Below are 15,494 nucleotides of genomic sequence, written 5' to 3' on the forward strand. Positions count from 1 at the left end.
ACCATTGGACCAGTCTAAAAACAAATGCATGTCATGGAGAGTTATCTAGTGCAAAAAAGGAGGATGGTGTGAGTGCTATAAAAAAAAAATGGTAAAATAGCTGTCCGTCCCTAATGGGATCACCGATTCCTCAAAAATGATCCTGGGGTAAAGAGAAAAAAAAAATTGGTGTGGGACAGAAAGCGCTCCGAACAGGGAGCTTACCAGAAGAATTGTATAAAAAAAATAATTGTGAATAATTTAAAAAAAATAAAAATAAATTATATATATATATATATATATATATATATATATATATATATATATATATATATATATATATATATATATATATATATATATATATATATATATATATATATATACATACACACAGGTATACCCCGCTCATACAGCGGGTTAGGGACCGGAGCCCCGCTGTAAAGTGAAAACCGCCTTAAAGTGAAACAAGGCAGTTTTAGCTGTCTTTTCAATTGCCAGTGTGTTTAAAAGCTTAAAAACATGTTTAAACTAACATATATTAGAGGTGTAATATTGCTATGTTTAGTTTAACACTAGCTCAGCACAGTATTCAATAAATACTGTACCTGTAAAATAGTGACAATTACTGTAGTAAAATTTGTCAGACTATAACACTGAGACACAGATGGCACTGTAATGCTGTAAACAAAGTGAACTGCACATAACAAAATGGTGTCAGTCACTTTTCTCGCAATCTCACGCAGATTACAGCACTGTTTCAAATATTTGGAGGTTGAACTTCAGCTCCACAAAGCGCTGTATAAGCGAAGCGCTGTAAAGTGAAGCGCTGTAAAGTGAGGTATACCTGTATATATATATATATATATATATATATATATATATATATATATATATATTTTAATATAAAAGTGTGTCAAAAAATAGTGTCAGAAATTGTTTATATGTGATATAAGAAAAAAAAAAATAAAAAAAAAAAAAGTGGTGATATATAAAATTACAATTTATTCACTATAAAGGAAATATTAACAAATCTTAAAAAAAAGTCTAAAAACAATCTGTATATAGTAAATTTATATAGGATGCCGGCATCTACGCGATTCTAAAAACAAATCCAAATGAAACTAAAACGTAACACTTGAGAAGACTAGTATCAATGTTACATCAGTAGATACAATGTATCAAAAATGCATAGAAATAACATAAAGCATACACGTGTAAACAACAATGAATCTCAGAGAATTGTTGGGCTCAATATAAAGAGCTGAGAGTCAGTTATAATAAACTTTTGCGAATAGAAGGCCTGAAACAATCTATGCATTTCTTCGGCTGTGCACAGCTTATAAAGTTCATACACAGACAACTCACAGTTCTAGGTGTTAGAATTGGTGTTTGAGATCTGCTGGAAGCCCCGATGAGTAGGATGACATCAGACCACGTGACCTGATCGGCCCGTACTGCAGGTCTTTCATCCAATGGTTTCTTTTTCACTAGAGGCAAATTTGATCCGTGATTGCAGATTCAATACAGCCGTAGATGGAGTGTCTTTATTCCGTTTTGAAAAACCTTGTATAAACTTGTGTTGACTCAGTAGTATCTTACAAGTATCTTAGATGTTTGTTCAGGTAGGACCCAATGGATAATAAGTCATTTTCTAAATAGCAGAATACATGTCTAACAGAAATTACACATATAGTTTGCTAGGATAAAGACAAACAATGTACCTGACACGTGTTATAACAAAGGGGAATACAAGTTTTATACAGGAATTACTCATATGCCCAAATTCCGATAAATCAAGAATAGTGGATGAACCTGCATGAAGTATAAATCCCTGGTTTGCAGACAGTAAGCAAAATTCTACGCGTTTCGGTAGACAGCTACCTTTATCAAGGTGAAGAGTTATCTACCCTGTGTATATTCATAGTGAAATCAGTGGCCCAATGGTTATTAACCCTTTAAAAATGTCAGTTACTTATTCAAAAATGAGAATTACAGCACCTATGCCAGAGTTGGCATCAATTTATCTGCCAAAAACCCTATTGGACCAGGCTAAAAAAAAAATAATGTCATGAAGGGGGATCTACCCTATGCAAATTTGTATAGTGAAATCAGTGGCCCAATTGTCATTAACCTTTTGTAATTATCAGTTACTTGTTCAAAATTGTAAATTGCAGCACCTATGACAATGTTGGTATTACTTTCTGTGCGCTAAACACCACTGGGTAAGACTAAAAAGAAATTGCATGTCATGGAGGGGGATCTACCCTACATATATTAACAGTAAAATCAGTGGCCCAATGGTTATTAACCCTTTGAAAATATCAGTTACTTATTCAAAAATGGTAATTACAGCACCTATGCCAGTGCTGGCATCAATTTCTGTGCCCAAAACACTATTGAGCCAGGCTAAAAACAATTGCATGTCATGGAGGGGGATCTACCCTGTATATATTCATAGTGAAATCAGTGGCCCAATGGTTATTAACCCTTTGAAAATATTAATTACGTATTCACAAATGGGAATTATGTAACGTATTCCCCTTTAAGAGGCGTAAACTACCTTCCATCATGTGCTATTTAAGGCCTGTATCCGATATATACATTGCTTGGTATTGAAGTAATTGGACTCTTTACTCAGTTCTGCTTGAATTGTGATCCATGTCCTTTTGGATTGTCTTATGGTTGTGTCCGTTCAGCCATATTCAGCTGTATAGAACATCCTCATCTTCCTACCTGAAGTTGGAGCGTCATCATCCTGAGACCTTACCGACAAACACACTGTGTTCACGTTCATCACCACAAGATGTCGCCAGGCCCCGGATCCTCAGCGCTGCATGCTTCCTGTGTGTCTCTCCACGCTGCTGACAGGTTTCCTACGCTTACTGCCATATCACTCGAATCTGCACTAAACTCACCTGACATCTGCATCCTGCTCTTCCGAGATCAATATACCACTAGTGGTAAGACCATCTAAAACAAGTTCCTCTTAATTACTTGTCTTGATCTGTATTAATTATATATCATAAGTGTAACAATTAATACTTAAAGGGGACACTAAATTTTTTTCTTTCATGATTCAGTTAGAGAATGTAATTTTAAATAACATTCAAATTTACTTCTATTATCTAAATTTGTTTTATTTTTTAGATATCCTTTGTTGAAGGAATAGCAATGCATATGGATGAGCCAATCACACGAGGCATCTTTGTGCACCCACCAATCAGCAGTTGCTGAGCCTATTTAGATATGCTTTTCAGCAAAGAATATAAAGATAATTAAACAAATTAGATAATAGAAGTAAATTAGAAAGTTGTTTAAAATTGCACGTTCTTTCTAAATCAGGAAAGAAAAAATATAGGTTTCATGTCCCTTTAAGCTGCAGTGTGTAAACTTAAGGAAAATTCATATTTTATTTGCAATATACCTATGATATCTCTACCAATTACAATTCCTTAAAAAATATCAAACTCCACTCATAAATATATCAGATTCCACTGTAAGATTGGTTGAAGCTTATATATAATTTATGAGACATATCTACTTTTACTCCTTCATTAAAAGAAAAAAAATCATACAAACATAATCTTATATTACAAATTACACCACCTATGATAGTGTTGGCATCAATTTATGTGCCCAATTTTTAATTTCAGCACCTATGCCAATGTTGGCATCAATTTCTGTGCCAAAAAACTCAATTGGGCCAGGCTAAAAACAATTGCATGTCATGGAGGGGGATCTACCCTACATATATTAACAGTAAAATCAGTGGCCCAATGGTCATTAACCCTTTGAAAATATCAGTTACTTAATCAATATTCTAATATTTGTATTGGTGCCAACGTATGACCTTTTTCCAGTTTGTATATCCAATTTTTGTATAAAGGGAATTCACCTCTGTGTAACTACATTACAGGTAGCCCTCAGTTTACGCCGGGGTTAGGTTCCAGAAGGAATGGTTGTAAATCGAAACCGTTGTAAATTGAAACCCAGTTTATAATATAAGTCAATGGGAAGTGAGGGAGATAGGTTCCAGGCCCCTCTCAAAATTGTCATAAGTAACACCTAATACATTATTTTTAAAGCTTTGAAATGAAGACTTTAAATGCTAAACAGCATTATAAACCTAATAAAATAATCACACAACACAGACTTCACTTGCATTTTTCTGCAAACAGTTCTTTCTATACATTCCAATCTGGACTGATTTATAGACAGGAAGATCTTGTTCCTTTGAAATCTGCCTGATAGCTCAGGTCTGGTTAAACTGATAAATTTCAGCTTGCTTGGCTTTGCTGCAACACAAGTGGCCAGCTCCACCTACTGGTTATTTTAATAAATAACTGCTTCTCAATGCTTTTCAATAGCAGTCACATGACTGGAAAAAAAGGTTGTTATTCTGAAACGGCGTAAATTGAACCGTTGTAAAACGAGGGCCACCTGTATATGAATCCTATTGTTATTTAAATAAAACCTATATTTTTAATTTTAAAGTCAATTTAAAGCAAACAAAACAAAAAAAATGAATAAGAAACAGAATATCATGAATAAGAAACAGCTTTAATAAGAAACCAACTTCCTTGTTGTGTGAAAAATCTGCATTTGTGAGAGAGTGAAGTTCATGTAAAAAGGGGACTGGTAAATTAGTTTAACTATGAAACAAACACAACCTTTATCCCTTTTCACCTGTGGCCTCAAGCGCTGAGGACTTGTTGATAGGAAGAGTAGTATATGTAGGAATCAGACAGGTATAGCCAGTGTTTAAAAGGCCAAACTACAGTATTCTACAAAAAAAACATCATGTGACATCAAAATATGTTAACCATGAGCATAGACATGAATAAAAATAAGGTTGTACTCCGTATTCTTTCATGGCATTCAAAATGTCATTAAAATGTGAAATATTCAAATTAGGGATTATAAAAGGTGCAATGCTACAAATATAAATGAAACTGAGGCTACTGAGCAAATGTATTCAAAGTCAAACTGTCGCACACGGCAATAGATATAAAGTTCTTATTGTTTTAAATTGTATAGGAATAACAGTGTCAAATATAGGTAGCAAACTGAAAGAAACCCTGCACCAATTCAACAGTAGAGCCTGCAGGTGCGGATAAAACAGGAAAGAAATGCAATGAGCCTGATAATCGTTATCAATATTCAATACACTCGCTGAGCAATATCTGCAAAGTAAATATTAGTATATCTGCTCAGTGTTGCTCCGTGCACCTCCAAGGGTTAATGTATACGTAAAACACACTATTTATCTACATCCCTTGATAGATACTCGAGGCCTGAACCTGCCTCCTCACCTGCACATCAGCGGAGACACATGAGCCGGACTTGGCCCGTGGCTACGGAACAATCCGGGAATCCTAGACACCCTTGTCAGCATGTTGACGATCTGCAAATACAGGAAGCCCAGCTAGGGCAGCACTAAGCCGGTTAGTGGTTACCGGCTGGGGGAGGAGATGCCAGGCGGAGCCTGAGAGGGGAGGGGAGAATAAGAGGCCGATGTAACGATTGTAAGGATTATGTACACAAATCAGTTATCTTGTAATGAAATCTAAATATACAACAATTCAGTCTCGGACGTAACATAGCTAAATCATTATACCCATTTAAATGAAAGCATTTATAAATTTGCCAGTCAAAATGTCAATTAAATCGAAGTGCCACTGCCAAATGCAATATTTTATACCATAGCAGGTGCCTAATCTTTCTAAATAAGTGGACTGGTCACGGAAAACTTTATTTCTTACTTCCTTTCTTTATTTCATACAGGTGGTGAGAGTCCACAATCCAATACTCTTGGGAATTACTCTTCTCTACCACCAGGAGACAAAGATTGCCAAACCTCAAGAGCTGTATTAAACCCCTCACACCTTAGTTTTTGCATTTGATTCTTAAGATAGAGGGGTTTTCAGTCTATATTGAGAACCTGTTAGCCCTCATAGTACAGTGCTTGTCAGAAGAATGTATATTGGGTATGGTTTGTAAACATTTTCATAAACCCCCAATAATTGGTCACAGGCACTTGTCTTTTACTTCCATTTATGGATCTAATATACTCCTAATCCATAAATTCTGCTTAAATGTTTAAGTACTTGTTTGGCTGTCTGTTTGCTAGTGGACTAGTGTCTATTGGTGTCTTTTTATTAACATCTAGACACTAATATAGCTATATTTTGGGCACTTTTTACATTATTTAAATGTTTGCTAATATATATGGTACTGGGACAAATCCTTTTTTTTACTATTCCCTTGCTGTTCTGCGCACGTCAGCTTTATTGGCGTGCTTAATTAGTATTTTGCATGTCTGCCTCTAGGTTTACGCACGTCAGTATTGTGCAAGTTGGGTTAACGCTTTTGTGTTTGCGCACGTCCCTTTAGTCTTTCTATAGTTTACTCGTGCATCAGCCAGTCTGGTAAGTACACATACATTCTTGGTTATGTGCACGTCAGGTTTTGGTGCGCAAAATTCCTTTTTAAATGTTAGGTTTTTTTTGTGTGCGCTTATGAGACTTATCTGTCCTCTGATTTAATGTTAATGTCTCCTGTTTTGTTTTGCAGTTCGGCTTATCGCTCATTGTACCTGTGAGTCTATTTTAAAAAGCTACTTAGGAGGGGATAAGTGGTTTCCATTCCTCAATAACTTTTTAGGGGGGTTATAGTGTTTATTGCATTGTTTTGCCATATGCTATAACGGAAATGTTGGATTTTGTCCCTAAATCTACCAAATAAACTGAGTCTCCACAAACACTTTTCTACTACAGATGCAAGTACATTCCACCATTCCTCCTCCTACAAAGCATAGTCTATTTCAGTGTAAAATGCTGTAGCCAATCGTAAAGCACCCCCTTTGCAGGACGCCAATTTTCCAAAGAGTTCTTTGGAGCCTCAGACAAAGGTAACTTTTTTGGGTTTTCAAATAGATTCAGTATCCATAAGTCTTTCTCTAAAAAAGCAGAGAAGTTTAAAATTGGTGTGGGCTTGTCTGAACCTTCAGTCTCTCTTGTTTCCCTCAGTGGCTTTCTGTATGGAAATCCTAGGTCTCATGATTGCAGCCTCAGATGCAATTCCATTTGCTTGATTTCACCTGAGGCTCCTTCAGCTTTGTATGCTGCTTCAGTGGTGTAGGGATTATACTCTGCTGTCTCAGTACAAGTCAGTCTCTAATTTGGTGGCAGGATCATCAGTTTACTATTCAGCGGGCTTCTTTTTCTCATCTTACCTGGGCTGTGATCACTACAGATGCAAGTGTCTCAGGTTGGGGAGCTGTTTGGGCGTCTCTGACAGCACAGGCAGTTTGAAATCGTCAGAGGGCGAGGTTACCAATCAATGTTCCAGAATTGTCTTATCTCCGTTTCTAGACAGACAATTTCACAGCAGTAGCTTATGTCAACCATCAGGAGGGAACTCACAGTTCCCTGGCAATGATGGAGGTGTCTCGGATTCTCTCATGTGCAGAAAACAATTTTTGTCTAGTCTCTGCAATTCATATTCCAGGAGTGACACACAGAGATAGCAGCAGCATAAATTATAACCAATTTTATTATGGCACAAGAAAAAAGTCCACAACGTTTCGGGGTCTTACCCCTTAATCATGTGAATCACATGATTAAGGGGTAAGACCCCGAAACGTTGTGGACTTTTTTCTTGTGCCATAATAAAATTGGTTATAATTTATGCTGCTGCTATCTCTGTGTGCATCTGTTTGGGGGTTTGCAGGAACCCTGGCAGCGAGCATTGAGCATTTAAGGGTGCTGGACTTTTGACTGTTTGCTATTCCAGGAGTGAACAATTGGTAGACAGTCTTCCTCAATCGTCAATCTCTACATCCAGGGGAGTGCTCTCTTCACCAGGACATGTTTAATCAGATTGTGGAACATTGGGGTCTCCCAAAGATAGATCTGATGGCCTCTCATTTGAACAACAAACTTCCCAGGTACTTTGTGAGGTCCAGGGATCCTCAGGCAGAGTTATCAGATGCTCTAGTAGTTCCTTGGCCTTTTCAGCCTGCTTTTCTGTTTCCTCCTCTGGTTCTTCTTCCCAGGCTAGAGAAGTCATCTGTAATCCTGATTGCCCCAGCATGGCCTCACAGGATTTGGTATGTTGATCTTGTTGAGATGTTCAGTTGCCCTCCTTGGCCTCTTCCTCTTTTGTTCCTAGGTCTGTTTTTCCATCCAGATCTCAAGTCTCTGAACATGATGTCATAGAAATTAAACATTTAGACCTTAAACCTAGGGGTTTCATTGAGTCTGTGATTGAAACCTTGATTCAGGCTCGTAAGCCTGTAACAAGGAAGGTTTATCACAAGGTGTGGAAGGCCTTTATTTCTTGGTGTATAGATCATGGTTTTTCTTCGCATTCTTTCAGAATTCCTAGGATTTTGTAGTTTTTGCAGGATGGTCTAGATCCTGGTTTCTCATCAGCGGGGACACGACCCAGTACCGGGCCTTGACAGCCCTCCTGGTGAGCCACAACCTGAAATGTCCCCACTGTGAGGTGCCGTGTGACAGGCCTGCTGCTCCATTCATAAGAAATACTGTGAAGTCCTGTCAGTGCATATGTGCGTGTGCAATAGCAGTAGTTCAGTGGGGGTACAGCGTGGCACAAGGAGCAGATAGGACTGGACCTGGGAACCGCAGTTAAGTGATACCAGCCCACTGACACCAATGTATGTATATATTTTTTTCCCCCACTTACACCAATGCCTTATTTTATATATAAATCAATGAGAAAAATCCACACAATCTGGTGGAAAAGAGTGCCAAACACAAACACATGTTTCGGGCCTTCCCCTAGCCCTTGATCAATGGCATATACACAGACTCCAACCAGACTGCTATTTAAAACTAAATGTCTACATTTAGACACCTGATTTAAATAATCCTTAAAGTGACATGTTCTTATATTTCATGGCTGACATAGAAATCTTATTTTGTGTATATTGCTCATGCATTTTGTACATATATACATCAGAATACAAAATTTCATCAAGGAGAAAGAGAAGAAAAAATAAATTATATATATATATATATATATACACACACAGAAATGAGCAGCATCATTGAATACATTAAAACAAACCAATTGAGGAGGCTTCCAAGTGGTAATATTTAAATAAATATTTAAACAGATATAACAGATCTTATCTCAATGAGGAATACAAACAATAAATCTATTACCAAACAGTTATGCAATAATAGTCCCAAAAGAGTCTGTGCTCTGCACTATTCAAAGGGCCTTGATGGAAATCAAGGTATAGGTGGCTCCTCTCCTCTTCACAGATGAATCTAAACAACTATGAAGTGAAACACAAAACAGAGCATGAAATGATGCAACCAAAATCCAAAAATGGGTACTCACATTTGGCAATAGCACACCAGGTGCTGCTCAGTCATTTGAATCACAAGAAAGATCCCAGGATATGAAGCTCAACTCTGTGTAGCATTCACATGGGAAAAACAAACGGCTAGATTACGAGTTGCGCGTCAAGGTAAAAAAGCAGCATTAACAGGCCCTAACGCTGCTTTTTTACACCCGCTGTAAATTTCGTAAAGGCTTTTTTCTATGGGACTTCCATAGCACCGGTATTACGAATTTTTCCTGGGAGGCCAAAAAGTGAGCGGTATAGCCTCTACCGCCAAGATTCCTAACGCATTTTAAAGTCAGTAGTTATGAGTTTTACGTTACAAAGTTGTAGCATAAAACCCATAACTAAAGTGCTAAAAAGTACACTAACACCCATAAACTACCTATTAACCCCTAAACTGAGTCCCTCCCGCATTGCAAACACTAAAATAAAATTATTAACTCCTAATCTGCCGCTCCGGACATCGCTGCCACTAGAATAAACATATTAACCCCTAAACCACCACACTCCCGCCTCGCAAACACTAGTTAAATATTAACCCCTAATCTGCTGCCCCCAACATTGCCGCCACCTACATTATACTTATTAACCCCTAATCTTCCGCTCTGGACATCGCCGCCACCTACATTATACCTATTAACCCCTAATCTGCTGACACCAACATCGCCACCACCTACCTACATTTATTAACCCCTAATCTGCCGTCCCCAACTTTGCCGCCCCTATTCTAAACTTATTAACCCTTTAAACCTAAGTCTAACCCTAACCCAACACCCCCTAACTTAAATATAATTTAAATAAATCTAAATACAAATTACTATCATTACTTAAATTATTCCTATTTAAAACTAAATACTTACCTATAAAATAAACCCTAAGCTAGCTACAATATAACTAATAGTTACATTGTAGCTAGCTTAGGGTTTATTTTTATTTTACAGGCAAGTTTGTATTTATTTTAACTAGGTAGAATAGTTACTAAATAGTTATTAACTATTTAATAACGACCTAGCTAAAATAAAGACAAATTGACCTGTAAAAAAAAAAAACCTAACCTAAGTTACAATAACACCTAACACTACACTACAATTAAATAAATTACCTACATTAAATAAAATTAAATAAAATTAGCTAAATTACCAAAAAAACAAACACTAAATTACAGAAAATAAAAAACAAATTACAAGATCTTTAAACTAATTACACCTAATCTAATAGCCCTATCAAAATAAAAAAAGCCCACCCAAAATAAAAAAAAACCTAGCCTAAACTAAACTACCAATAGTCCTTAAAAGGGCCTTTTGCGGTGCATTGCCCCAAAGAAACGAGCTCTTTTACCTGTAAAAAAAAAAAATACAAACAAGCCGCCCAAAAGTAAAACACACCATCCACATAACCATCCCCCACAATAAAAGCCTAACTAATAAAACCTAAGCTCCCCATTGCCCTGAAAAGGAAATTTGGATGGGCATTGCCCTTAAAAAGGCATTTAGCTCTATTGCAGGCCAAAGCCCTAACCTAAAAAATAAACCCACCCAATACACCCTTAAAAAATCCTAACACTAACCCCCGAAGATTCACTTAGCAGGAGAAGTCTTCATCTAAGCGGCAAGATGTCCTCAACAAAGCCGGCAGAAGTGGTCCTCCAGATGGGCAGGTCTTCATCCAGACGGCATCTTCTATCTTCATCCTTCCGACGCGGAGCGGCTCCATCTTCAAGACATCCGGAGCGGACATCCTCTTCTTTCGATGGCTAACGACAAATGAAGGTTCCTTTAAATGACATCATCCAAGATGGCGTCCCTTAGATTCCGATTGGCTGATAGAATTCTATCAGCCAATCGGAATTAAGGTTGAAAAATCCTAAGGATGAAGATAGAAGATGCCGTCTGGATGAAGACTTCTGACCATCTGGAGGACCACTTCTGCCGGTTTCGTTGAGGACATCTTGCCGCTTGGATGAAGACTTCTCCCGATAAGTAAATCTTCGGGGGGTTTTTAAGGGTGTATTGGGTGGGTTTATTTTTTTAGGTTAGGGCTTTGGGCTGCAATAGAGCTAAATGCCCTTTTAAGGGCAATGCCCATCCAAATGCCCTTTTCAGGGCAATGGGGAGCTAAGGTTTTGTTAGTTAGGCTTTTATTTGGGGGGGTTGGTTGTGTGAGTGGTGGGTTTTACTGTTGGGGGGTTGTTTGTATTTTTTTTACAGGTAAAAGAGCTGATTTCATTGGGGCAATGCCCCGCAAAAGGCCCTTTTAAGGGTTATTGGTAGTTTAGTTTAGGCTAGGTTTTTTGTTTTTTTTTGGGTGGGCTTTTTTATTTCATAGGGCTATTAGATTAGGTGTAATTAGTTTAAAAATCTTGTAATTTGTTTTTATTTTCTGTAATTTAGTGTTTGTTTGTTTGTTTTTTGGTAATTTAGCTAATTTTATTTAATTTATTTAATTGTATTTAATGTAGGGAATTTATTTAATTGTAGTGTAGTGTTAGGTGTTATTGTAACTTCGGTTAGGTTTTATTTTACAGGTAAATTTGTATTTATTTTAGCTAGGTAGTTATTTAATAGTTAATAACTATTTAGTAACTATTCTACCTAGTTAAAATAAATACAAACTTGCCTGTAAAATAAAAATAAACCCTAAGCTAGATACAATGTAACTATTAGTTATATTGTAGCTAGCTTAGGGTTTATTTTATAGGTAAGTATTTAGTTTTAAATAGGAATAATTTAGTTAATGATAGGAATTTTTATTTAGATTTATTTGAATTATATTTAAGTTAGGGGGTGTTAGTGTTAGACTTAGATTTAGGGGTTAATAAATATAATATAGTGGCGGCGACGTTGGGGGCGGCAGATTAGATGTTAATAAATGTAGGTAGGTGGCGGCGATGTTTAAGGGTGGCAGATTAGGGGTTAATAATATTTAACTAGTGTTTGCGAGGCGAGAGTGTGGCGGTTTAGGGGTTAATATGTTTATTATAGTGGCGGCGACGTTGGGGGCAGCAGATTAGGGGTTAATAAATATAATGTAGGTGTTGGCGATGTCGGGGTGGCAGATTAGGGGTTAATAAGTGTAAGATTAGGGGTGTTTAGACTCGGGGGTTTATGTTAGGGTGTTAGGTGTAAACATAAAATGTGTGCTTTATGTGTTAGACTTTTTCTCAGCCGGCTCTCCCCATTGATGTCTATGGGGAAATCATGCATGAGCACGTATAACCAGCTCACCACTCACTTAAGCAGCGCTGGAATTGGAGTGCAGTGTGGAGTACAATTTTGCTCTACGCTCACTTCTTGCCTGTTAACGCCGGGTTGATAAAAACCCGTAATAACAGCGCTGCAGGGAAGTGAGCGGTGAGAATAAACTGCAAGTTAGCAACGCACCCCTCATAACGCACAACTCGTAATCTAGCTGAAAGTTGCTAGAACTGTGCTTAAGTTTAAGAATGTGTTTATTTAAAAACAACACATTAAAAAACAAAAGCAGTGAGTTAAAATAGGGGTGTCCAAGTTTTACCCCCTATCTACAACGCGTTTCTCGACAACTGTCGTTTCATCATGCCTGATATTTTCAAAGAGTTAATGACCATTGGACCACTGATTTCACTATAGGAATATGTAGGCTGGCAATTGCCATTCACCGAATGGTGTTTTGGGCACAGAAAAGGATGCCAACTTTGGCATGGGTGCAGTATTTCAACATTTTCATGAAGTAATTTATATTTTTAAAGGGTTAATGACTATTAGATTACTGATTTCACTATAGTAATACAGAGGCTGGATTCCCCTCCATGACTAGCAATTGTTATGAGCCAGGTGCAAAGGTGTTTTGAACACAGAAAGTAATACCAACAGTGTCATAGGTGCTGCAATTTACAATTTTTAATAAGCAACTGATATTTACAAAAGGTTAATGACCATTGGACCACTGCTTTCACAATATAAATTTGCATAGGGTAGATCCCCCTTTATGACATGGATTTTTTTTTAAACCTGGTCCACTAGTGTTTTGGGCACAGAAAGTGATGACAACATTGGCATAGGTGCAGTATTTCAAACTTTTCATTAAGTAACTGATATTTTACAAAGGTTAATAAATTTGTGCCACTGATTTTACTATTTTTATTTGACACACAATTGCCTTTAGCCTGGCCCAATTGTGTTTTGGGCATAGAAATTAATGCCAACCCTGACATGGGTGCAGTATAATTCACTGATATTTTTAAAGTGCTAATGACCACTGGGCCATTGATCTGACTATGAATATACATAGGGTAGATCCCCCTCCATGACATACATTCTTCTTGTTAGACTTCAAGGGACATTCTGATGCAAAAAAAAATGTTGTGGCATGTTATTTCTGCATTAGTGTCCACTTTAAAGGGGTTAAAAAAAATAAAAAAAAACAACTGTGTCCTGCTCATGGGCTGCAATGTGTTGTGGCTCCTGAGCAGGACTTTTCCTTGGTATTTAACTCCATTGTGGAGTTTAAGACTTAGAAAGGGATATTAATGCAAAACCAGAATTACAGCATTTAATATGTTCATTTATGGAGGCTATATTGCACAACACAAGTCATTTCCTTCTAGTTTCAATTTGAATATGAAGATTTTACTTAAAGGAACATGATTTTGCAATAAGAAAATGGTTTTATGCATTGGGTAATACTCATGTGCACCATTGCTTGCCTAAACTTACATTTGTAATGCCCACAATGGATATAAACACTTGATCAAAGTCATCTCTAGATCAGCAATATACTGCTCATGGTGAGATGAATACACCCGGGTATTTGTGGCTATGCACATATCCTGACCTTCATGGGCCCAGTGGCCATGTTCTCATCCAGCTGAATAGTGCATTTCAGGTCCAAAATGTACATTATCTATGAGACCAATAGTGCAGTAAGAAAATACTTTATTGTTATTCGGCTACATTACGAGTTTTGCGTTATGAGCGGCTCAGTGCTAACTTGCAAGTTATTGCCACTGCTCACCTCCCTCTAGCGCTGCTATTACAGGTTTAAAAAAACCTGGCGTTAGCAGGCAATATGTGAGCGATGAGCAAAATTGAGCTCCATACCGCACTCCAATACCAGCGCTGCTTTGAGCTGGTTTTACGTGCTCGTGCACGATTTCCCCATAGACATCAATGGGGAGAGCCGGCTGAAAAAAAAGCCTAACACCTGCAATAAAGGAGCGTAAAGCTCACAGTGATTCCTATGGGAAAGAAAAGTTATGTTTACACCTAACACCCTAACATAAACCCAGAGTCTAAACACCCCTAATCTGCAGCCCCCGACATCGCCAACACCTACATTACACTTATTAACCCATAATCTGCCGCCCCCGACACCTAAATTACAGTTATTAACCCCTAATCTGCTGCACCCAATGTCGCTGCCACCTACCTACACTTATTAACCCCTAATCTGCTGCCCCCAATGTCGCCACCACCTACCTATACTTATTAACCCCTAATCTGCCGCCCCTAACATCGCCGCCACCTACCTACACTTATTAACCCCTAATCTGCCGCCCTAACATCGCTGCCACCTACCTACACTTATTAACCCATAATCTACTGCCCTCAATGTCGTCGCTACCTACCTACACTTATTAACCCCTAATCTGCCGCCCCCAATGTCATTGCTGCCTACCTACACTTATTAACCCCTAATCTGCCGCCCCCAATGTCGCTGCCACTATACTAAAGTTTTTAACCCCTAAACCGAACCAGAAGTCTAACCCTAACCCTAACAACCACTAACTTTAATATAATTAAAATAAATCTAAATAAAAATTACAATTAATACCTACATAATTCCTATTTAAAACTAAATACTTACCTATAAAATAAACCCTAAGATAGCTACAATATAACTAATAGTTACATTGTATCTTGCTTAGGTTTTATTTTTATTTCACAGCTAAGTTTGTATTTATTTTAACTAGGTAGGTTAGTTAGTAAATAGCTATCAACTATTTACTAGCTACCCAGTTAAAATAAATACAAATTTACCTGAAAAATAAAACCTAACCTGAGTTACACTAACACCTAACCTTACACTACAATTAAATAAATTACATTAATTAAATACAATTAACTAAATTACAAAATAAACAAACACTAAATTA

At 37.4% G+C, this 15,494-nt stretch overlaps 1 protein-coding gene across 1 annotated transcript in view; it reads right to left on the minus strand.

Moving 5' to 3' along the window:
- Window positions 1-5,447, minus strand: part of NIPSNAP1 (nipsnap homolog 1) — a 96,185-nt gene extending 90,738 nt beyond the window's left edge. Inside the window, exon 1 of the mRNA XM_053702185.1 lies at window positions 5,295-5,447. Within this exon, the coding sequence (XP_053558160.1) occupies window positions 5,295-5,377 (83 nt within the window). The 5' untranslated portion in view covers window positions 5,378-5,447. The remainder of the gene's footprint in view (window positions 1-5,294) is intronic.
- Between the last annotated feature and the right edge of the window lie 10,047 nt (window positions 5,448-15,494).

The sequence above is a fragment of the Bombina bombina genome, chromosome 2 (genome assembly GCF_027579735.1).
Source record: "Bombina bombina isolate aBomBom1 chromosome 2, aBomBom1.pri, whole genome shotgun sequence".
Classification (NCBI taxonomy): Eukaryota; Metazoa; Chordata; class Amphibia; order Anura; family Bombinatoridae; genus Bombina; species Bombina bombina.